Here is a 24,639-nt window from a genome sequence, read left to right as displayed (position 1 = left end):
TGGCCCTTGGTGCTTTCACTTCATGTAATATGAGGTCTGTGGTAAGGCTCCATGGGGCAGCACTGGTGGGGTCAGGGTCAAGGGAGACTTCCCATGTAAGATGCTGGTAATCAACCCTGTCTGGGGCCACAGACTATGAGACTGCTGGTGCTGAGACTTCCTCCTACAAGAAGAAATGGTCATTTCAGGAAGGGTTTTGGTTGAGTCAAACAGCAGCGAGCCTCAGGAGTGGGCCATAGATTGCTGGGAGTGAAAAACAAAGAGTGAGCTTTCCAATGAGGTGAGCAAGAAACTGCAAGTACCAAAACATATAAAGAAATCTTGGTTTAGGCATAGCATAGTCCAAGCGCAACTTCACTCGATAATTGATATCAATATTTCAAAAGTCCATATTATTATCATAACATTGACGTTTCAGCTCCCATTATTAACTTGACAAGGGCCATCATCGGGGCAATGTCAAACGACAGACGATGATGCAACGCAGAAGAACAGTAAGTAAAGAATGTAGACCTAATCACCCAGAGGAAGAAAAATAAAAAGAAACCATCGTGAGGAAGTAATGAGGAAGGCTTACCTAAACCAGTGACCTTGAATAGGAAACTGAAAGCATCCAGTCGGGGATAAATGAGGAGAAAAAACATTTTTACAAAAAAGAAAGGAGTAAAAAGATAATTAAGCAGTATGCAGTGAGCAGCTATGATGTGATACAAGAGACTAATCAGTCAGCGAACAGGAGACACAGCAGAGGGGGGTATTAATATGTAGCATATGTGCCTGGAGCCAAGGACGGCCAGTCAATGGTGAGTGTGTCCAGGCAGAGGTATGTGGGCTGTGAGCTATGTGGAGGAAAGTGCAAAGTCTGGGCCACCACTGAGGGCAGACAATAAAGAAAACCTATCAATGTGATCCGGAAAACCAGGGAAAACTTTGACAGAGCCTAGAAGAGGTAGAACGCACAGGTAATACCATTGCAGTCAGAAGGACAAGAACAAAGGGGCAGGGAAACCCTGGTGGCAGCCGAGTAAACAACACACAGCACACTGGCGTCAAAGTTTGGTTGTTGAAGTCAGTAATTTCCAGCAGAGGGCACAGGATATGGCAAGGAACATTCCATCAAGTTCCGGAAAGGAAAAGGGAAACAAACCCTCATTCTAGACCGAGCCAATCAGGAGGCGCGACCAAGACCGTTCGCTGACGTTTGCATCCTGGGAGGGTGTGGCTAAAGAGTGAAGAAACCTACCAACGTGGGGGGGTGGGTTGGTAAAATCCTAGTCAATGGTGGACATGGAGTCACTAAAACAAACCAGAGGAAAGAAAAATTGGAAGATAAATCATTGAGAGGTGTTAGTCAAGGGGGACCCATAGAACTGACTAAATGGTGAAAATTAGATTCCATCAAAGAATGGTCCAGAAGAAACAATGAAAATCATGCTTTATTAAAAGATGGCAGTGAAATAGGTATTGATACTGGGTGGGCACATATGGTGGGTATAGATGTTGTAAATACAAGGACAAAAAGAAGTTGAGTAGGAATAAATACAGTAAATCTTCAATGTACCTAGCAGAATATATTACATATGGGAAATCCTCATGATGCCCTTCACAATTAAATTAATATAAAGGAATAATATCTGTACGGTTAATGTAATATATTCAGTCCACATGTCAACATTTCTATGCCTCCTGCAACATTCATGTGTCAGGCAGCAGCATCACCTGATATGAATTCTATTTTATGTTTCCAGGTCAAAGCACGAGAGAGCCGACCACTACTGCTACTACAGTAACAACAGCTACTGTAACAATAACTCCTACCACTACTACTGAAGCTCCGACCACGACTACTACGGCTGTAGCCACACCAGCTACCACTACTACTACTGAAGCTACTACCGCTACTACTACTACTACCATAACTACAACTCCTACCACTACTATTGTAACAACAGCTCCTCCCACTACTACTGAAGCTCCTACCACGACTACTACTGCTGTAACAACAGCTCCTCCCACTACTACTGAAGCTCCGGCCACGACTACTACTGCTGTAACAACACCTCCTACCACTACCACTACTGAAGCTACTACCACTACTACTACTGTAACAACACCTCCTACCACTACTACTGTAACAACAGCTCTTACCACTATTACTACTGAAGCTCCTACCACAACTACTACTGCTGTAACAACAGCTCCTACCACTACTACTACTGTAGCTACTACCACTACTACTACTGCTGTAACAACACCTCCTACCACTACTACTGTAACAACACCTACTACCACTACTACTACTGAAGCTCCTACCACAACTACTGCTGTTGTAACAACACCTCCGACCACTACTACTACCGAAGCTCCTACCACAACTACTACTGCTGTAACAACAGCTCCTACCACTACTACTGAAGCTCCTACCACAACTACTACTGCTGTAACAACATCTCCTACCACTACTACTACCGAAGCTCCTACCACAACTACCACTGCTGTAACAACAGCTCCTACCACTACTACTGAAGCTCCTACCACAACTACTACTGCTGTAACAACATCTCCTACCACTACTACTACTGAAGCTCCTACCACGACTACTACTGCTGCAACAACAACTACCACTACTACTACTGAAGCTACTACCACTACTACTACTGCTGTAACAACACCTCCTACCACTACTACTACTGCAGCTTCTACCACTACTACAGCTGTACCAACCGCTCCTACCACTACTAGTACTACAGCTGCTACCACTACTACTGCTGCTGCAACAACAGCCACTACCACTACTACCACTGCTGCAACAACAGCTCCTACCACGACTTCTACCACTGCTGCATCAACAGCTCCTACTACCATTGAGAAGTGTTACTGCGCCTGTATCTCAAGAACCCCCACAGGCTGCAGCGGGTGGGACTGCTCCCGATGCACAGGTGAGAGATACACCCCTTCACAATTACACGCATCCCACAGTATGTCAAAGCTTGAAAGGGTACAGCATGGGCATGATGGGGGTCTTCAAACTAAACCCCAAACCCACATCTTTCCTGGAATCTACATGGTGCACTACTCCCTGGGAGGCCTTGCAGCTTACGTTAACTCCTTCGCTGCTCGGCCTTTCTGCTTCCTTGTGCTAAGCCTTTCTTTGGCTATTTGGGGTAGTTCACGCTTAGGCCTCTGTAACCTTTTATCCACAGAAGTCCAACATCTTGAGGATTCAAAAGGTTTATGGATTCCCCTGGAGAAGACCAATACATTATTTACAATACAGCAATTTTATTTTATTTTTTTTAGCAAAAATTAGAAAAAAGTGCTGCAAAAGAAACGTCTGTTTTTCCCCTTGCAGAAGGTATCATTTTTATCGGGAGACCAAGGGGGATGCGGGGTGGTAGAACATTTGTGCCGGCGCAGTGATCTAGACAGAAATGTAAGGAAAGCGTCATTTTTTTCAGCTAAATGTGAGGTTTGCAGGAGATTCTGGGTAGGAAAACGTTGGGGATCAATGCAAGACACACCTCCTTGGACTCCACCAGGAGTCTAGTTTTCAGAAATGTCTGGGTTTGGTACGTTTCCCTAGATGCCCACCGAGCCCGGGACCAAAAACTCAGATGACTCCCTCACAAAACCAAGTTGTTTCGTGATCGATAATTTGGAAGTCTCTACAATACATTATGGGCCATTTCCTGTTGTGAGCAGTAATCCTAGCTACACAAGTGAAGTACCATTTTTATCGGGAGACTTGGGGGAATGCTGGTTGGGAGGAAGTTTGTGGCTTCCTGCAGATTCTAAAACTTTCTATCACAGAAATGTGAGGAAAATGTGTTTCTTTTTACAAAGTTTTACATTTATAAGGGATTCTGGGTAACACAACCTGGTAAGAGCCATACAAGTCACACCATCCTTGGTTCCCTGGGTGTCTTGTTTGCATAAATGTGCAGGTTTGCTAGGTTTCCCAATGTGCCGGATAAGCTTGGGTCTAAGATCCACAGCTAGGCACATTGTGAAAAAAGGGTAGGCTTTCAGTGGAAAAATGTGATGTGTCCATGTTGGGTTTTGGGACGATTCCTTTTGCGGGCACTTGGCTTACCCACACCACTGTTGAGATACCATATTTTTCGGGAGACTTAGGGGAATACTGGTTGGAAGGAAGCTCCCCTCAGATTCCAGAACTTTCCATCACAGTAATGTGAGCAAAAATGTGGTTTTGTGGACAAAATTTGAGGTTTGCAAGGGACTCTGGGTAACAGAACCTGGTGAGAGGCACACAAGTCACCCATTCTAGATTCCCCTGGGTGTCTTGGTCTAAAAAATGTACAGGTTTGCTAGGTTTCCCTAGGTGCCAGCTGCGCTAGGACCCAAAATCCACAGCTAGGCACATTGAAGAAAAAAGGTCAGTGTCTAGTGTGCTATCTGCCGCCCTGGGTGGGGGCGGGTAGGGCAGATCAGGAGATATTACCCCAATATGCCCCCAAGGGGAACAGAAAGACTGAGGCCATTTGTTTTGGAGCAGTGGGGGCTTTGGCATGCCCATTCTGGGCAGCCCCCACCCTTACGTATAATTAAAAAAAACGAGTGCCTAGTGGGCTTTCTGCCCCTCTTGGGGGGGTCAGATGAGGGGCTACTGCCCCCATCTGCCTCCAGGCAATTTGTTTATTGGAGGGGGTTGGGTAGCCCCCCACCTCTGAACTTTGAAAGAAAATCCCTGGTACCTAGTGGGCTTGATATGAGGCTATTGTCCTCATGGTGCGATCCTCAAACAGGTATCCACTAGGGAGAGGTACCATTTGAAAGGAAAGACCACACCCCATCTTCTGCAACACCATCCCTGGCCTCATCGCCCCCATTGCCATTGGCTCCAAGCACTATACCTGATTACCCACTGGGATCCTCTAACAATGCAGGCCACAGTCTCTATCCTGAACTTCATGCACTTGGGTGCACCCACGGATCCTTGTCCCCACCACATCTTCAACCTCGGGTGCCAGACGATTGGCGTCGAGCTCAAGAAAGTCCCGGACAACTCCATCACCTTCCTTGATGGCTGGAAACACACTCAAGTGAGGCCCGTCCTGAAGAAACTATCCACCAACCCAGCAGAATCAAATATTTACCAGCCCATATCTCTGCTCCTCTTTCCACCGAAGGTTCTCAAGAAGGCAATCAATCAGCAAATTGCAGAACACCTGGAATGCAACAACCTCCTGGACCCCTCTCAATCTGGATTCTGAGCCCCCCACTCCAGCAAGACAGCCCTGATCGAAGCCACCGATGACATCAGGGCCCTCCTGGACCGGGGCGAAACGGCAGCCCTCATCCTCCTGGACCTGTCAGCACCCTTCATTACTTTCTCCCATCACATCTTGCTCTACAGCCTCCACCACATCGGAATCCAGGGGGACACCCTCAAAAGAATTGCCAGTTACCACTTCAGAAGAGCAAACACAAGGAGATAATGGACGGAGTGCTGAAACTTTTCAAACACTCACCCCTTGTCACAGATCATTCTTTAGCTCACTTTGCCACCCCAGTTCAGACCCAGCTAAATGCAAATCAGTCTTGACCCTGTGCCTCATGGGAACAGTCCAGCCCGAACTGCCAAGCCATGTCTTCCCTGGACCGGAAACAAGCATCCTGGGACCGGTTTCGGGCTAACAGCCCTCATCAGAAAGACTATCTTGAATCCAGTGGCAAAGTGAGCAATGGACCCACGTCTTGGCATACCCTGCCAACTCAGGGTGAACAAAGCAAACACAAGGAGATTGATTGATTGATTGATTGATGTGGAACCTGTATAGCGCAGCTATCACCCTACGGGCGTCCTGGCGCTTAGACTGATAATCCAATATCAAGGGTGACAGAGGACGGGATGGAGAGCCGGCCGCAGTTATGCTTTGGGATATAACCAGGTTTTGAGTCCCTTACGGAATTCTAGTAGGGAGTTGCATTGTCTCAAATTCAATGGGAGCTTGTTCCACATACTGGCAGCAGCTATGCTGAAGGCCCTTCCACCTACCCTAGAGCGCTTAAATCTCGGGACTACCAGTAAGCCAGCTGTAGAAGATCGAAGTTGCCTGATTGGTAGGTGACGAACAAACTTGTCCTGTAGGGGGGCTGGACCGAATCCATGCATTGCTCTGAATGTCAGACACAAGGACTTAAAAAAGACCCTTTCCTTAACCGGAAGCCAGTGTAAGTCCCTCAATGCTCTAGTGGTCGAAGAACTACGACGTTTATCGAGCACTAATTTGGCTGCTGCTGACTGAATCCTTTGCTGTCCATGGAAGATGTACTGTGGGGCCCCCAGATACAGGGAGTTACAATAGTCAAGCCTGCTTAATACCGTGCTGCGTACTACTGTAGCCCGTGACTCCCTAGGGAGCAAAGGTAGAATACTTCGGAGCAGCCGCAACAGGGCAAAGCAGACATTGGCGGTCATACTGGCCTGGGATACCATCTGGAGGTCGTCATCAATGATCACCCTGAGATTACGTACCTTCTTGACCGGTAGAAGGGGTCCTTCCTCAGGCGATGATAGATGGAGCGCTGACACTTTTCAGACACTCACCCCCAGTCACAGATCTGGGTTGAATCCATCATCATACTTTAGCTCACTCTGCCACCCCAGTTCAGACCCGGCTATATGCAAATCAGTCTTGACCCTGTGCCTCATGGGAACAGTCCAGCCCGAACTGCCAAGCCATGTCTTCCCTGGACCGGAAAGAAGCATTTGTCACCACTTCGGAAGAACCCAGAGAATCAAGCTCCCACTGTTCCCCTGGAAACCCAAGAAGATTATCTGTGACGTTCCCCATGTCTCATCCCTCAGCCCCACCTTCTTCAACACGCACATGACCCCACTGGCCAGGACGACCAGATCGCATGGACTCAACATCCTCTCCTATGCTGACCAAACCCAGCTCATCATCTTTCCGTCAGAAGATCTTTTCACCACCAGAGATAACTTCCACAGGTGCATGATGAACGTCGTCGACTGGATGTAGAACAACTGCTTCAGACACAACACAGATGAGATGGAAGTCCTCATTCTTGGGAACAACAGATCCCCATGGAAAGAGGCATGGTGGCCTGCAGAACTTGGCCCATCCCCAGCCTCAACAGACCACGCATGCAACCTAGGCATCATGCTGAACAGCACGCTTTCCATGAAGAAACAGGTTAACACAGTCTCATCTGCCTGCTTCCCACCCTATGCATGTCCTGCAAGATCTTCCGGTGGCTCCCAGTCAACACAAGAAGGAACATAATACAGGCTCTCTTCACCAGCAGGCTGGACTATGGGACTGCACTTTATTAAGGAATCGTTGCAAGTCCCATGAAGAGGCTACAGACAATAAAAAACTCAGCTGCCAGACTCATCCTCAACCACCCCAGATGAACCCACAGTACACCCCACCTTAAGAAGCTGTACTGGCTCCCGATTCAGATGAGATGCCAGTTCAAGATGTTGACCCACTCATGCAGAGCCCTGCACAAGAAAGGTTTAACTTACATCAACAAGCACTTGACCTTCTATCAACCAACCAGACACCCACGATCAGTCTTCCTCCTTGCAGAAACCCCCCGGATCCGCCATAGCAACAGCAGGGACGCTCCTTCTCACATCTGGCAGCCAAAGCTTGGAATAACCTTCCCCTGCACCTCAGGACCCCACTGACGGATTTGCATCGGTCAACACCTTGAAGACTTGAGCTCTGGAGTTTTCAGTGAAACAAACCTGAAATCCAGGACGTGATTCGAGGTCACCTGCTTGACTCTCAATGTCGAGTCAGTCGCGTTATAGAGTTATTTCCTAAAGTTGCTCCAAACTTCTCCAAACTTCTGGAACCTCTTCCTGGCGTTCCCCTGTAGGTTTAGAGTGTCCAACACACAAATCCAGGGGTCTTGAAAATCTGAGTTGGTCTTTGGGATGTTGGGACTACAATTCCCACAATGCACCCAGCCAAATCCTTAAAGGTCCTCTGGACTCACTCCAGGATGGAGACTTCTTGGTGGAGATCAAGCAGGTGGGTTCTGTTAACTAGTAGATTTCAGGAAGCCCACTCCTTAATCCTTGTGAAGCCAGCAAAGGTTATTATGGCTGTAGTACCAGATTGTGCAGCAGGTACAGTCCTTCAGTGTGCGGTCCTTTGGGTGCAGATCAGGGTTCCAGCAGGGCAGTCCTTCTTCTCCTTGTTGTTTCAGGTTGTATATCTGAGTTGCTATACAACTCTTCCATATTTATTCAATGTTTTTGGGTGTCAGACAGGGGGAAACCTTGACTAATGGGATGCAGGATGCCACCCAGGTATATGACCACTTCCTCCAAAGTATGTCATATTCTTGTCCCAGAAAAAATATTATTCTAAAATCCAAAATGGAGAAAATCTCTCCTGGAGGATTAGATCTGGCTAAGCCAACCCACCGGCATTGCTAACATTCTCTAACATTCCCCTTCCAGGCCCCTCACTAATCTAATTACTGGGATTCCTGTGTGGGTGGCGGTGAGCCTGTGCTGTCCTAAAGTGTCATTCTCCCTTTAAAGACCAGTTTAATGAATAAGGAAGTCTGATGCTTTGGAAGTACCTTTAAATCCAAAGTTGAATTTGCATATCATTTCAACTTAAAACAGCCTGCAAGGCAGGGCTGCTTTTAAAATGACAGCAGGCACCACAGTAGTGCACACTTAAGTATATTACGTCTACTGGGCCTCTAAACCTACATATCCTAATATATACTAGGGACTTGCAGCTAGGCCGTCAGTACCAATTGTAATTAAACCTAATTACCATGTAGTTTTAATCGGAGCACAGGCCCTGGGTCTGGTTAGTAGGGCACAGTCAGAAGTCAGAAAACCAGCATCTCGTAGTCAAAATGGGGGCAAAAAGTGGAGGGACGTTGCAAACAGGCCCTGGTTTATCACACATAGCAATAGAACATCAATGAGATGAAGCAAGTACGAATCATTTGACCGGTTCTAGATGCGAAACCGAAACCGTTTCATTTCCATAAAAGAACTTTCCTAAGGCTGATCTAAGGTGTCTAACGGGGCGTAGGAGTACTAAGCAGAAGGTACAGTTGTAGGAGTTCTAAACTTGAACCAAATGAAGGTTCAAGGCAAAGAAAAAGCACATACGTTCAAGAGATTAAATTAAGAACAGAAAGTAGAGCGCCTCTTCTTGGAGCTGCTAAACTGCTCTCCTTCCCATCGTCACACATAGGAGCACACAGCTGCACGACCCCACATGTATCATCAGTCCAGACGGCTTGGTACAGGAGGCTTCGTCTCATCCCCAGACATGGTGTAAATCACAAATAACTTTCAATTAATTGTATTTACTTTGTCATTCCCGAAAGACAAACAATGAGTTTTGCTTCTAACCAGCACATGTTATCTTGTTCCTGGAACAATGGGAAAATGTGAAATCCGAATAGCAGGGGACATTTCATCTAACATGGAAAGTTCATTTGAGGCCTAGTCTCACTCTAGCCAACTTAAGAAATTATATCTATTATATGTGAATATACTGTGAAATTAATGGTTCTACTCGGTTATATAAAGTGCAGCTTCAGTATACGTGTTAGCCACACATTAACACACAGATTAACATATAGTTAGTCTAAATTATAATGTATATAAACTTTACGACTGCGGTACCACGAGCCCCATAGCTCGCTGGGGATAGTTTTCTGTGTGGTTGCAATTATGAAGCCACAGGACATAAACACGCATTGTGGAGTGATAGGGTCCATTCTCAGGGCACCCTTCGCACACCTGGGGGAAGATGCTCTGGTGAAAAACCTTGCAAAAGGAATAAATAGTGGTCGTTTTTATCAGGGTAGTCAGAAAGTCAAACCCTGTGTATCGATTTAGGTGTGTACCAATGATCTTAGTTTGTAATAATCAATATAGGCGCTATAGCGATACTTTGCAGCGCTGCCTGTCTACGTCATCACTGGTAAACGAAAAAGGAGCTCATTGTGAGCCCACCAGCCACATTGTTTGTAGGTGAAAGTGTACCCTGTGAGCAAGGAAGCTGCCAAGTGTGGGTGAGGGGACTCCGCACTCATAAAGATACTACTCGTAAATCCCTTTCTTAATAGCAAATGATCGTAATCTTACGCAAACGTGTATGTTTACCTTTGTGAGTCAGGTCCACTGGTTAGAGGTGAAAGTGTACCCTGTGAGCAAGGAAGCTGCCAAGTGTGGGTGAGGGGACTCTGCACTCATAAAGATACTACTCGTAAATCCCTTTCTTAATAGCAAATGATCGTAAACTTACGCAAACGTGTATGTTTACCTTTGTGAGTCAGGTCCACTGGTTAGAGGTGAAAGTGTACCCTGTGAGCAAGGATATGACAAAGTGTGGGTGAGGGGACCCCAAACTCATAAAGATACTACTCGTAAATTCCTTTGGGAATAGCAACTGATCGTAAACTTACGCAAATGTGTGTGTTTATCTTTGTGAGTCAGGTCCACTGTTTGTAGGTGAAAGTGTACCCTGTGAGGAAGGATACGACTAAGTGTGGGTGAGGGGACTCCAAACTCATAAAGATACTACTCATACATCCCTTTGTGACTTGCAAACAATCGTAAACTTATGCAAACGTGTATGTTTACCTTTGTGAGTCAGGTCCACTGGTTAGAGGTGAAAGTGTACCCTGTGAGGAAGGATACGACTAAGTGTGGGTGAGGGGACTCCGAACTCATCAAGATACTACTCATACATCCCTTTGTGACTTGCAAGCAATCGTAAACTTACGCAAACGTGTATGCTTATCTTTGTGAGTCAGGTCCACTGTTTGTAGGTGAAAGTGTACCCTGTGAGGAAGGATACGACTAAGTGTGGGTGAGGGGACTCCAAACTCATAAAGATACTACTCATACATCCCTTTGTGACTTGCAAACAATCGTAAACTTATGCAAACGTGTATGTTTACCTTTGTGAGTCAGGTCCACTGGTTAGAGGTGAAAGTGTACCCTGTGAGCAAGGATATGACAAAGTGTGGGTGAGGGGACCCCAAACTCATAAAGATACTACTCGTAAATCCCTTTGGGAATAGCAACTGATCGTAAACTTACGCAAACGTGTATGTTTACCTTTGTGAGTCAGGTCCACTGGTTAGAGGTGAAAGTGTACCCTGTGAGGAAGGATACGACTAAGTGTGGGTGAGGGGACTCCGAACTCATAAAGATACTACTCATACATCCCTTTGTGACTTGCAAGCAATCGTAAACTTACGCAAACATGTATGTTTATCGTTGTGAGTCAGGTCCACTGTTTGTAGGTGAAAGTGTACCCTGAGAGGAATGATGCCACCAAGTGAGGGTGTGTGGACTCCCTCCTGTTTTTTAAAGTTCCTAAGCTCAGACAATTCTACTCAAGATGTTGAGTAAGAGACTCAGGGCTCCCCAAGCGCCAAAGGGCCTCAGGGGACACAGTATTTGTCTATGCACAGAGGGTGTGTTCAAAACCCTTCTTGCTCCCCCTTGTCCCTCACACTGAGTGATACAAAATATTTTTTAAGAAACCTCATGGCAAAAGGAGAAAATGATGGAAGTCAGACAGCTGGTCTCCCTGGATGTGACACCCATCCTTACTGGGGTTAGCTGCGGGAGGAGGCATCCATTGATGGGCCGCGTGCCACCGTTGTCTGCGTGTGTCATTATTCCACAAATGTTGATTTAAAAATGAAAATGTTGAGGTTCTTGTGTCGAGCACTTCATAAAAGTCAGATCTGAGAAATGTGTGGTCGTAAGCAGTGAGTAAAGGGGGTCTATTTGCTCGCCCCCCCACGCACATCTGCAGAGAACTCTAGACTTCACCTGTCTGTCTCTGTCGTTTGCACCAGGGCTAACAAGGGCATCAGCCCCTGAATGAACAGCGCCGTCAACCTCCAAGGGCGCCAGCCTGCCTGCTCCACTGTGTCCCATAAGTGCACCTTTCTTCTATGTGGAAGTGACCTGTACATCCTGTGACATTTATGGATCAAGCAGGGTAGCATCATTTGATGTGTGTTTTCATTTGTATTTCCAGTGGCGACTACCACAGCTCCTACCACCCCTGCTACAACAGCTACCACTCCTTCTACGATTGCTGAGACAACAGCTCCTACCACTGCTGAGACCTGTGCCTGCATCTGCACCACAAGGGTACTCACCGCCTGCCATGTGTGGGACTGCTCCCACTGCACAGGTGAGATGTAGGACTTCGCGCGTACCTTCTGTGGCACGCCAGCTTAGCCGTGCGCATGTGGTGACTCCAAACAAACAAAGGGGCTTATTTACAAGAGGCTTGCCCCCCAAAGCGTCACTTTTATTAATACTCCAGCAGCGTAAGCCCCTAAGTCATATCTGTGAGGTGACGCAAAGTCAGTATGCGTGGCGTTGCATTACCTCATAGATATGGAGTAAGACAAAACGCAAATTGATGCGTTGCCTTACTCTGCGTCAAGGAGGTGATACATGGGCGTTGCCACTAGATTTTGATGCTTGGCCAGATTGACCTAATCACGTAAACCTAGGACAGCACCAAAACCTTACGCCTCCCCAGAGCAGGTTTAACTTTTGGAGACATATTTTATTTTCTCCTCGTTTTTTCCTCTTTCCATGTGTGCTGCACGCCCCAATGGATTCTTTCTGTGCAGAAAGGTGCCCCTTCCTGCACAAAACACTCCTGCCTGCAATGGAGGCACCCTTGCACCATGAGGGTGCCTACTTTGGCGCTAGGCAGGGAGAACGGACATGAATGCACCCTAATTCATAAGTACAGTGCATTCCTGGCCTTTCAAGTTGGAGTAGGGCAGCACAGTTAGAAGACTTCTGCCACTGCCCTACACCAACATCCCATAAATGAGGCCCTACTGCCTTAGACGGGGTCCTGAGTCTCACAGAGCACTGCAGGGTCACATATCCAGTTCAATATGAGAAAATTAAAATAGCCGGGTTCACTGGCTTGAAGGGGAGGTTCCATCTCGGAGTGGAGGAGTCTGTCTACTTCTGACTTCAAACAGACCTTTGCTTGGCAGACGGTCTGACACTGCTCCAACCCTACTCAAGATCGTGGCACACAGATCACGCAGTCACGTACCCAAGAATTTCAAAATTACAGTTGTCAAGAAAACGTGTTTTTTATTCGCCAGTCGCACCAGAGCAAGTCAAGCTCTCACCCATCTCTGCTCACACCTGGGCAATGGTACCCACAGCAGCAGGGGCGTCCATTGGTGCCTGCCACAGCAGCAACACGGTCAGGAAAAGAGGCTGAAAATGTACATGTATGCAAAGATTGAACTATGTGTTTAACAAAAACCTGAAGAAGGACAAGATAAGCCCCGATAATCTGACTGAGTATGAAACAGCGTCAAGGACTGAAGCACATGAAAAGACGCCGCTTCATCGAAACTAAAGTGAGGAATGAACTCAGCAATTTAAAATAGGAATAATCCGTGAACATAACAATTTCAACGACAGAAAAGAGTAGTGCCCAAGTAAAAATGGACATACACAAGAGGGAGCTGAGAGAACATGTTAGCGATGGAAGCATTTGAATACTGCGACCGCAAGACCCAGATTAGAAAACAAGCGAGATTTAAATAATATATTTTAAACAAGCATTTGCAATGCAAATAGGTCTCGCATTTGTGAGTTAGAGATATTGACATTGTAAATGGCAATGTTTTTTATCTACACATTTTATTTTTGGAGTGAATGTATGTAGTGTGCAACATCCCTTGGAAAGGTCCTGCACTTCGTAATAAATATATTGAAAAAGACGCAAAGTGTGGATTGTGTCAACAATTGCTTGGCACGTACCTCATGGGTGAAGTTTTGCCACACATGCACACCGTGGTGCTTTACTAATGCGAAACTCATTAATATAAGTAGTGCTTACAGACTAACCAACACAATCGGGATCGGAGCATGTGAATCCGAATCCCGGCTTCTCTTTCATTTTCTAGACTATTTGACTCACTCTTCTGCGTCTTGGTTATCCCCGAAACACTGGGAGGCAATCAAGTTTGCCAAGGGGGCCGGGGGCTTTGGGGGTACACGAAAATGTATTCATTGCCTAGTTGTCAAAGGTCGCCCGGTGCTATTAGTTAAAAGTGTGCAGATTTCATTAAGATATTAAGAGTACTTTACTCGCATCTATGAGAAAATCAACATTAACTAAACAAAATGCCACAGTGTTTTAGTCAGTACTGGTTGCTTAGTTTCATTGCATTAATTTTTGTATTTACTCTTTTACACAGCATTCAAAGTAGGTTACCTAACCCCAAAGCCCTGAGTTGTTAAATGACCCATAGAAGGGAATGTTTTACAGTTGAGCAAATGGGTCCAAATGTAATTTTAGTAGTGCCATGGAATAATCATCCAATGAGGTACTAGATGAGCAGGTATTTAACTACACGTTCAAAATGTACGGTATTGTGGCTGTTGTTTGTTTGTACACAACCACCTCTCTGAATGTGTTTATTAACACAGAGCTTCATCTACCAGACAGTGCTCACAGAGGGGCGACTAAAGCACAGAACAAAATGTATTCATTTATCCTGAGTGTGAAGGCACCCGGAAGGCTAAAGGTGCCCACCCGGAGAGGCTAGGGATCCCAGCGCTTCTACAGACTCTGTTGTGCTCTTCTGCACCAGCAGGGCACAGCTCAGAATCTGCTGCTTCTGCTAAGAATAGGTGAGGGGAATGAGGTTGGGGCATGCGGGAGTTGCCGGCAGATTTCTAGGTTATTGAAAGTGATGATTCTGACGTGAGGCAATGGAGACGGACTTTGTCTGTTTGTCTGCACCAATCTATTTCTCTACCATGTATCCATTCATCTCTCTTTGTTAGAGGTGCACAAGCCAATATATTAATTAACAGTTAGAGCCAGCCGGAGACGAGCCAAGCATATACAAGCCAGTGGGCGAGCAGTAAAAATGATCGGCATGTTAATCATACATTAAATATGATGTAAATGTGGGATAATGTCTCTTCAGAATTCAAAAAAGTGCATTTCTTTAGCGCGTCACCTCAGTATTCAAGATTATAGCACTGAATTGAGAGTAAGTTATTAAAAGTGCTTGTTTTAAGCATGAGTTAAAACGCTGCTGCTCCTCCCGCCCGACAACAATGCCATTTGTGAACTAAGAGGCGTAATTTTCCATTCATACCCTGAATGTTGCCTAGAGTCTTATTATATTTAGTGTAACATTAAATTCTAGTTCATTAAACACAAGAAGTTTTTGTAGAGCACGCATCTTGAACTTGCATATTTCAAGGTGGCAATGATAAAGATAAAAACGGAAGTGCCGGCAGGCAAGAAAACACGAACGGGAGTTGGGGGGTACAGGGGAGGGTGAAAAGTCACAGACTGAGGGAGGGGGCGGTGGGGTGGGGAGATTGGGAAGAAAATAGTGTTAGGAGTAAAGGCGCCAATAGCCGTGGAAGGATACAAATGATGAATGAGGAGGAACTAACAAGCCTCAAACCAATCGGAAGGCAGCATTTAAGACAAAGCCAATGTGCAGAGAGTAGGCGGAGAATCCACGAAGCTTCCACACTACAGTATATATTGCATGTCTCGCAAAGCGATGCCAGCGCATTTGTGCTGCAACGCTAGGCGAGAGCTAAACGAAAATAGTGTCATGAGTAAAGTAGCCAATAGCTGTGGAAGGATACAAAAGATGAATGAGGAGGGACTAACAAACCTCAAATCAATCGGAAGGCAGCATTTAAGACAAAAGCCATCTATAGAGGCATAGAGTGGGCGGAGCATCCACGAAGCTTCCACACTACAGTATATACTGCATGCCTCGCAAAGTGATGGCAGCGCATTCGCATTGCAACGCTAGACGAGACCTGAAAAATTATGACAAATTACGGATTACTGCAAAATCGATAATGTTTTAAATTAAAACACAAAACGAAATTTCATTTGATGCCTAACACCTAAATTTCACAGCCATATGTGGGGGTTTTCTTGAAGACCAAACGTATAATCAAAAGGTTTAATGCAAGAAAACGCCTGCGAATCACAAGACATTCCAGATTGCTTGCTAAAGAAGTAAGATTTCACACTACCAGGAACAGGTGTTACCTGCTCACTATGGATGTAAATGCTCTGTTCACTTCCATGCACCCTCAATAAGATTTAACTGCAATAGAAGAAGACTTTCAAAGACGACAAACAAGAACTGGGTCACTTATTGCTACTGGAACGCATGCATTTGTCGATCTTGTATTAAAACAATATTTCTAATACAACACTAATTATTGTCTAAAAACCTCTGGAAGATGTATAGTGTCTCCAGGGACCCCGCTGTATGCACACGTATTTAGGGGTGCAGTCTATCCAGAATAGATTTTAGAAGAAGAAATAGGGAAAGGTAATTCAGTGAAATATTTTAGATACAGAGCAACATGTTTCAATTTTGGTCAAAAACCTATTGAGAAGCTGCAACAGGTCATAACTGAACTGAGTCAGAAGCAGACGTGAATCAAATTCACCTGCGCGGTTAGTGTAGACAAGTGAACATCCTTGGTTTTAAAGGGACAACTAAATGAGAATCCGTGGAGAAACACTCTTTACAAAACACCTACTGAGAGGAAGAACTTGGCACACTCCAAAGTTTCATTTCAGAGCTCTAGTTTCAAATCTTCTATAAACTCAAGAGTTATAAATTTAGTTTCAGACCCACAGGAATTGTTAGTTATATAAGAAAGACTGAATGAAAGGTGTAAACAAAAGGGCTATCCTGAAACTATTAAAAAAGCAGTAGAAAAACATACAAAAAATAAAAATAGATGGTTACTCATACCTAAATAAAAAATAAAAAAAAACACAACAATGTATATTTGTTGTCAGCACAAATGACGTCACGTTGAGCAGCAAGATGAGGTGAACGTCCAAGAAAATTGGCAGCTGCTACGTATGAATCAAGAACTAAAGAGAATACACCCGGAGCAGCCCGACTTGGCTCACAAGAGGGCAACACACATCAAAGAATTGTTGACCACTAATGAACTCATGAGGAATTCAAATAGAATGTTAGTTTTTGTCAAAAATAAAGAACAGAATGTTCCCATGTTTTGCTTGTGATTTGCGCTTGAACGTATTAAAAAAAAACATAGTGTACCGAACATACAAATATAGAATAGGAAATTGAGAGGATTCTGCACCGGTGACAAGGATCGAAACATAAACCTCATCAGGTGTCCATAGCTGAGGGTCTAGTTAGGAAAGAAACAAGGAAAGCGAAGGTTAGATGGACAGAACGCCCAGTTGTTGCCCTGAAATGAAGAACTTACAGCAGCAATGCACTCCATGAAAGAGACATCCTTTGAAACAAATGAGATTTCAAACTATTGAAAAAAACAAAGTCAAGGGACAGTGAGGTTTACTATTGAAAGGAGAATCTTATCGAATCAAACACATACACACCCTAAACCCAATGCGAATAAACAGACATTTGATGACAGATATAATTTTTGTAAAGAAGAACTACATGAAACATACACTAGAGACAGGAATCAGACATGGAAGAGGAAGAGGCTGAATACAGAGAGAGACACAAGAGAGACACTCGTGGGCTGATGGTGAACACCACCTGAGAGAACCTGATGCTAACACTTGCAGCTTTCGGGGAGACTTGGACCGATATGGGATAAAATGGGCATTTTTTAGATTTCTAAATGAATGGTAAAATTAAACCAATTTGTAGAAGTTGATTTGTTTGTGGCATTCACTGGTAGGAAGGGTGAGACTGACTGAGGTTTCAGTAAAGTGATTGACTTTGTGATAATCCTGACGAGAAGCTGAGGCAGCAAGATATGCATTGAGAAGAAGACGAGAAATACGAAAACCAATAGGAAAAATGATTAATGAATAGATCTAAATTGTAGAAGTAAAGAGTTGAACATCTGTGGGAGAACAAAGAGTAATACGTAGTGAATTGTGGGAAGGTAAACGATACCAAGGTCAACATACGTGGACCAGGAATATATTTGACAATGTAGTAATTCCATAGCTCTGCTCACTGTTTTCTACATGGGTCCTTAATGCCTCTACTCGCAGTCTATCTCTAGCCCTATATTAAATTGAAGACATTTGTAGCTCGGCTTTAGAAAAAGACCCGCTCTTCTAAAGTGAGAAGGTTTTTACAAACAAAGGCTCGGTTTGATAAGAAGAATTTTAAAGGTGGAACTCCTAACTCCAAAATATATTATCACTGTTTTACAGAGTGAATGTAAAAGTGACCGGAAAGGGGTATGAAAATCTGTTGGATTAAAAAACGGCTTTCCAAAAGGTTTTATGATCATTTTGGAAAATTGTATTGTGATAATCGCTTATAGGCGAAGAAGCCCAAAGTCCATATCACTGAGGACTTGTGTCCTCCTCATTTCCCCACATTCTATCAGACATTTGAGGAACTCAAAGACATCAGAACAATGTGAATATAAATAAAGCCAATAATAGGCAGTCTAAGGAAGCAATGTTCGCTATTATCTATCACATGACCTCGGTATGATATATTAACGCTGGTCCAGAGTGCAGGGAGATAGCTCCCTTTGGATCAGGACCATTGTTTTATATCAGTTTAAAGAATGTCTGGTGGCCCTCATGGCAGGGAGATAACTCCCTTTGGGTCAGGATGTTTTTTTTTTCCTGTGTTAGGAATGTCCTGGTGGCCCTCATGGCAGGGACATAACACCCTTTGGATCAGGACCATTGCTTTCTTTCAGCTTAAGAATGTCCTGGTGGCCCTCATCACAGGCAGATAACTCCCTTTGGATCAGGACCATTGTTTTCTTTCAGTTGAAAGAATGTCCTGGTGGCCCTCATCACAGGCAGATAACTCCCTTTGGATCAGGACCATTGTTATTTTCAGTTTAAAGAATGTCTGTGGCCCTCATGGCAGGGAGATAGCTCCATTTGGATCAGGACCATTGTTTTCTTTCACTTTAAAGAATGTCTTGGTGGCCCTCATCACAGGCAGATAACCCGCTTTGGATCAGGACCATTGTTTTCTTTCTGTTTAACAAGTGTGCTGGTGGCCCTCATCACAGGGAGATAACTGCCTTTGGATCAGGACTATTGTTTTCTTTCTGTGTTAAGAATGTCTGGTGGCCCTCACGGCATAGGGATAACAACCTCTGGGTCAGGACCATTGTTTTATTTCTTTCTAAAGGATGTCTGGAGGCCCTCACGGCAGGAAGATAACTGCTTTTTGCTCAGTACCATTGTTTCCTTTCAGTTTGAAGAATGTATGGTGCCCCTCAAGGCAGTTATGCTTTGCTGTAGTGTTGGTAGATTTTAAGGTAAGTTGGAGGTCACCTGGCAGCTTTGCTGGTTGGTCCACTGGGCTGTAAATGAGCCATCACTTAATAGGTTAACCCTAGCAGTGTCCAGCTTAACTGTGAATAACTCTGAAAAGTGAGACTACAGGCAGCAGAGAAGCAGTTCAGTGGAATCTGTAAAGGTGATGGATGGTGATGCGGGTGAGGTGTACCTCCACAGGTGGACTTGGGTGTCGTGTGTGAAAGTCAGACTTGTTGTCTGTCATGCTGTGGCAATTCATACACTCACAGAATGGAGCACATGCAGATGTTATCAAAAAGCAGCTGTAACATGGCACCTGATGAGTTTATTTTATATTTGCAGCGGCTTCTTACCCTGCTCTTACAACTACCTCTACCACAACTTCGCCAACCACATCTGCAACCACAGTGTCCACCAATCCACCGGCCACGACTCGTGTGATTACTGGCATATGTGTCTGCGCGTGTATCAAGGTATCACCCACAGGCTGCGATGAGTGGCACTGCTCCAACTGCACAGGTGAGACCCACGGCCTCTCACCTTTACCTGGACTCACTGGTTCAGTACAAGTGTGGTGTGTATTGCTTTGTGGCATTGTTGGAGCTCATTGTATCTCTAAACCTCAAATCAAACACCTCTTTGGAGGTGTAGATATTACTTTGGTAAGATAAAGTTTTTATCTCTACATGCTCCTATAGCTGCAGCTTATTAGCACCAAAAATAGTCATTTGACTCTCTTCATGTTTGTAACAATAGGTTGATACCATGGGCAGCAGCATACCTGACATATATATTATATAGGGGTTCAAGATTAGGGCTCCTAGTTTTATGGTATTTATGGTTCAATCATTTCTGTCTTTATTTATCCACATTCATTTTCTGATCATCTTATTGTTATTAATCCACAATTTTTTTATGTTTTGAGAATAAGTGGATTCGTAAAATGGTATATTTCAGCATTTAATTAATAATATCACACATTTGTAAAGCACGTAAGGGTCTCTAGGCGCTGGAGGCCGTCGGGAAGATTAAGAAAGCTATTGCCCAGAGTCACATGGTGCTGGGCTAATTTGCCGCCGGCGCCGGGATCGAACCGTGATCCCCAGATTACGGAGTCAGTCACCCTGGCCTCTGCGCCACACCTCTTTTCTGATAAACATGCACCCATGCCTGTCGTGTTTTGACAAATCAAGCAGCCAAAAATGACAAAACGCCACACCGACAGGTAATATTAGCATTATAAACAAACATGTGCCTGTATTCAAGGGAAACACGTCCTAACGTTACATCCTCATGAGGTCTCTCTGCTCAGCAGCTGGCCTGGAATTCATGAAGGACAGCAAGGAGAGTCACGCACAAGAAGCACAATTTTCGGTATTTTTCCGCTTTCACAAGCAAATACAGTCAGAAAATAGACTGTTTTCTGTCTGCATCTATCTGGAAGATCAGTAAAAAGGGAACACTGGACGCCGCAGTCATGATCTTTGAGAAACCAAGGTCCTTCTTTATGTCTGAACGGGATGGGTGCCAAACTGCTGTGCCAGCAGGGGCACTGCCAACCCACCCCAGCCCAGCTGCAGCCACCCCAGCCCAGCCCATCCGCAGCCCAGAGACAGCCACTCCAGCCCAGCCCAGCCACTCAAGACCACCGCAGCCCAGCTGCAGGCACCCCAGCCCAGCCGTAGGAATCCCACCCCATCCCAGCCCAGCTGCAGCCACCCCAGCACCAGCCCATCCGCAGCCCAGAGACAGCCACTCCAGCCCAGCCCAGCCACTCAAGACCACCGCAGCCCAGCTGCAGGCACCCCAGCCCAGCCGTAGGAATCCCACCCCACCCCGGTGCAGCCGCAGCCACCCCAGCCCAGCCACAGCCACCCCAACCCAGCCCACCAAGCCCACCCTAGCCCAGCCCATCTGCAGCCCAGATGCAGCCACTCCAGCCCAGCCCAGCCACCCAAGACCACCGCAGCCCAACCACAGGCACCCCAGCCAAGCCACAGGAACCCCAGCCCAGCCGCAGCCACCCCAGCCCAGTCGCAGCCCAGATGTAGCCCCTCCAGCCCAGCCCAGCTGCAACCAGCCCAGCCCAGTCCAGCCCAGCCAAGCCCAGCCAAGCCCATCTGCAGCCACCCCAGCCGAAACCAGCTGCAGCCACCACAGCCCAGCTGTAGCCACCCCGACCCAAACAAGCCACAGCCACACCAGCCCAGCCGCAGCCACCCCACCACAGCCCAGCCCAGCTGCAACCACCCCAGCCCAGCCCAGACCTGCCCTACCACCCCTGTCAAGCCCAGCCGCAGCCAACCTGCTCAGTTTTGAATTATCTTTCTATTGGACAGGGATATTTTACTCAAAGTGCTTCCACTTCTCAGCAATATCTTAAAAATTCAGTCTGGCCCATATAAGAAAAATGAGTCCTCATGAGTCCAAAGAAGAAATCGTAAATTGTGACTGTGAGAAGTTGGCCTGGTATATGATGCTCACTAGTTAAAGTGATCACCTTGTACCATGCCAAGCAACCCTTATGGTGTGGTTGTAAGTCAACCTTTTCGGACTAGCTGCCCTAGTGGTAGCGTAGGCTAAGCAGTCTTTGAGGCTAAACTCGTGAAGCGTGTTAAGCCAGCTGTTTTACCAAATGCAACCCCCTTTTATACCAATGAAAGGACACCACACAGATATATATTCAAAATATATATGTATTTATTTCTCAAAGTAACCCCTAGTCTCTTTATGAGCACAGGAGCACAAATCGTCAAACAAGATTATCACAGAATACACAGAAGTTGCACGTTATATGGATAAGCCCTGGTGGCCACTCAAACCATATACTAAAATAGTGGTATAAGTACCACGAACAGAAAAGGGAAAAGGCCTAGGGCCCCTAGAATCGCTGGGCCTACAAGGAGCTAACGTCAGTTAGTGACCAGGAGGTCCACGGGTGGCGTGTGCAGAGCAAATAGTCACACGCGTGCTCCCATAGGTTTCAATGGGTGCGTAAAAAGTACAAAGTTACTGCAAAGAGGATCTTCCGGATGGACTAGGAACTCAAGATTTGGAACACAGGCACTAGAGATGTAATACTACACTTGGGCACAGGTGTGCCAGCTTTACCTCACCCACAGGAAGCGGGTGCATAGGCCTCGAAGTGCGTCGGGTTTCTTCTATCTGTTCCGTGGAGCTTGAAGACAAAGATGCTGCAGGCGGTCGGTCCGGGAGAGATGCAGTGGATCCAAGAGTGGATCGGAGATGTTGAAGACCTGTAAGCAGAGGGGACAGTGTTCACAGTCACTAGCCAGTGACCAGCGTGGCACCAGGTGGGTACCAGGCGATGTCGGGTGCAAACAGGAAGGAAGGTGTAGCTTGACTCTGCAGCCACGTGGTCCCTGAAGGTCGACGACGTCCAGGAGTCGAGTCACGAGCTGTCCCACGCAGGCTCTCGCTGTCGGCGGTGTCGGCGACTTGATCGAAGCAAACAAGCCTTGGCAAAAGCAATTGTTGTAGGCAAGGAGATAAGCTGATGGTTCTGACCAGCAAGGTCAGAGGAACTGCTCCTTTGGAGGGGAGCAAGGGCCAGTCTGGAGCAACCAGACCAGCGGTGTTTGTCGTAGATTTCGTCGCCAAGATGGCCACTAGCCAGCGGGCCAGCAACCGGTTAGGCGCGTCGAGTGGCAAAATGCAGAAGGGCCCCACGCAGGTCGTGGAGATGCTGGAGGGCTCACCTTTGGTGCAGATGCTGCTCGAGGGTTGGGCTTCTCAGGACCCAAAGCACAACTTGGAGGGAGCCTCGGTTGTTGCACTGGTCAGCTTGTCGTAGTCGTTCCAAGATGGCTGGCTCCACGTGTCTCGGTGCCTCCACGGGTCTCCTCTTTTCAGGGACTGTGGATCGGGCGGTGAGAGGTCTGGAGGTCCAGGTCTTGTCAGTCTCTGGGCTCGGGCTCCGGCGGGAGGCGGCGGCAAAGCAGACGTTGATTCGCTGGATGGTGCTTGCGTTAGCAAGGTGGTCACTCCCTGACCACAGGGGAGATTGGCTTCAGTCCACTGTGCAGCAGAGCGTCGAAGTTCCCGTCTTCTTCTTAGTGTTAAGTTGATTCCAGGATGTCTGAAGTCTTAGGACACAGCTCCTACCTTTAAGCGGATTCTAGGGGCCGGACTACCTGCTAGGTCCCTCCCTATGGGTGGGACCAGGAAGGGGGGTGGTTACACCCCCAATCCTTTGTCCAGCTCACCCCAGGCCCGGGACTGGTGTGCCCCAGGACCGGTTTGAACTGGCATATGCACCGAGGCTCCTTGTGAGCCACAGGCATGTCTGGTTTCTTTCAAGCCCTACCTGACCAATACACAAAATCCTGTCTGGGGTGGTGCACGCACCTCCCCTGGCAGGAAACCCTTTGTCCACACCTCCCAAGCTGGAAGGACTCCCAGCAGCAGGAGGGCAGACTTGTGTCTGTGGTGGCAGCATCCATTTTGTGGAGCTGAGGCTATGTCTGATTTTACCCGGGTTTCAGGCACTGTACATGTCGTGTCCCTCTAGAAGGGTGGAATGCTAACCCCGTCGCCAGAATTGGCGAGGGGTTAGTATTCCAATTCGTATGACACCTTACTCGACATGTTTTGATAAAGCCAAACCAAAGATAGCATTTAACCGCGAGGTTCATAATGCACTTAAGAGTATATGGTATGACGATATCTGGAAACAGTAGAAGGAAGTTGTTCCGACCACTGCAGACAGGCTCAGCTCATGCCAGAGCACCATCTCACATGGAACCAAGCACTCTGCCTTCAGGATTGTTAAGGCCTGCCATAGGAGTGACTTATAGGTTACCAGGTGTCCCATTTAAGGTTAGGTATAGGTATACTACACCTAAGTAAGAGGTGATTACACCAACTTACCCCAGCTGAGTGATCAGCCAGTTGTGTCAAATTGTTAGGCCAAGCCTGGGGTGGCATAATACATGCTTCAGCCCTTGGCAGGCCTTGGGTACACCAATGCCCTGGGTACCTAGTGTACACTGGTACAGGGGCTGACAGGGTGATCCAACCAATTGGGTATGTACCTAGGGTACATGGAGTCCATTTTACAGAGAGAGCAGATAGCCTGAGAGCCTGAATGGCAGGATCTCAGGCCAACTAAGTCGAAAAACCAGCTAGACACTAGGCAAAAATTTGGGGGTAACCATAGTCAGATATCCACCTTCCTACACAACCCCCCCCCCAAACGAAGGGAGATAAGGCTGACCTTGACCAGGTAAGCCTATATTGCCCAAGTGGCCATATAAGGAGGAACCAGCACTGGCATGGTTACCCCCTGTCTCGTGGTCCACTA

General features: G+C 46.4%; 1 protein-coding gene across 1 annotated transcript in view; it reads left to right on the top strand.

The window, feature by feature from the left end:
- Positions 1-24,639, top strand: part of LOC146869711 (uncharacterized) — a 340,761-nt gene that overhangs the window by 103,533 nt on the left and 212,589 nt on the right. Inside the window, exons 4-6 of the mRNA XM_085612911.1 lie at positions 1,749-2,939; positions 12,042-12,200; positions 19,659-19,835. Of these exons, the coding sequence (XP_085469037.1) occupies positions 1,749-2,939; positions 12,042-12,200; positions 19,659-19,835 (1,527 nt within the window). The remainder of the gene's footprint in view (positions 1-1,748; positions 2,940-12,041; positions 12,201-19,658; positions 19,836-24,639) is intronic.

Source organism: Triturus cristatus, chromosome 1_1 (assembly GCF_964204655.1).
Source record: "Triturus cristatus chromosome 1_1, aTriCri1.1, whole genome shotgun sequence".
In the NCBI taxonomy this organism is placed as follows: domain Eukaryota; kingdom Metazoa; phylum Chordata; class Amphibia; order Caudata; family Salamandridae; genus Triturus; species Triturus cristatus.
This window is presented reverse-complemented; position numbering and strand designations above follow the sequence as displayed.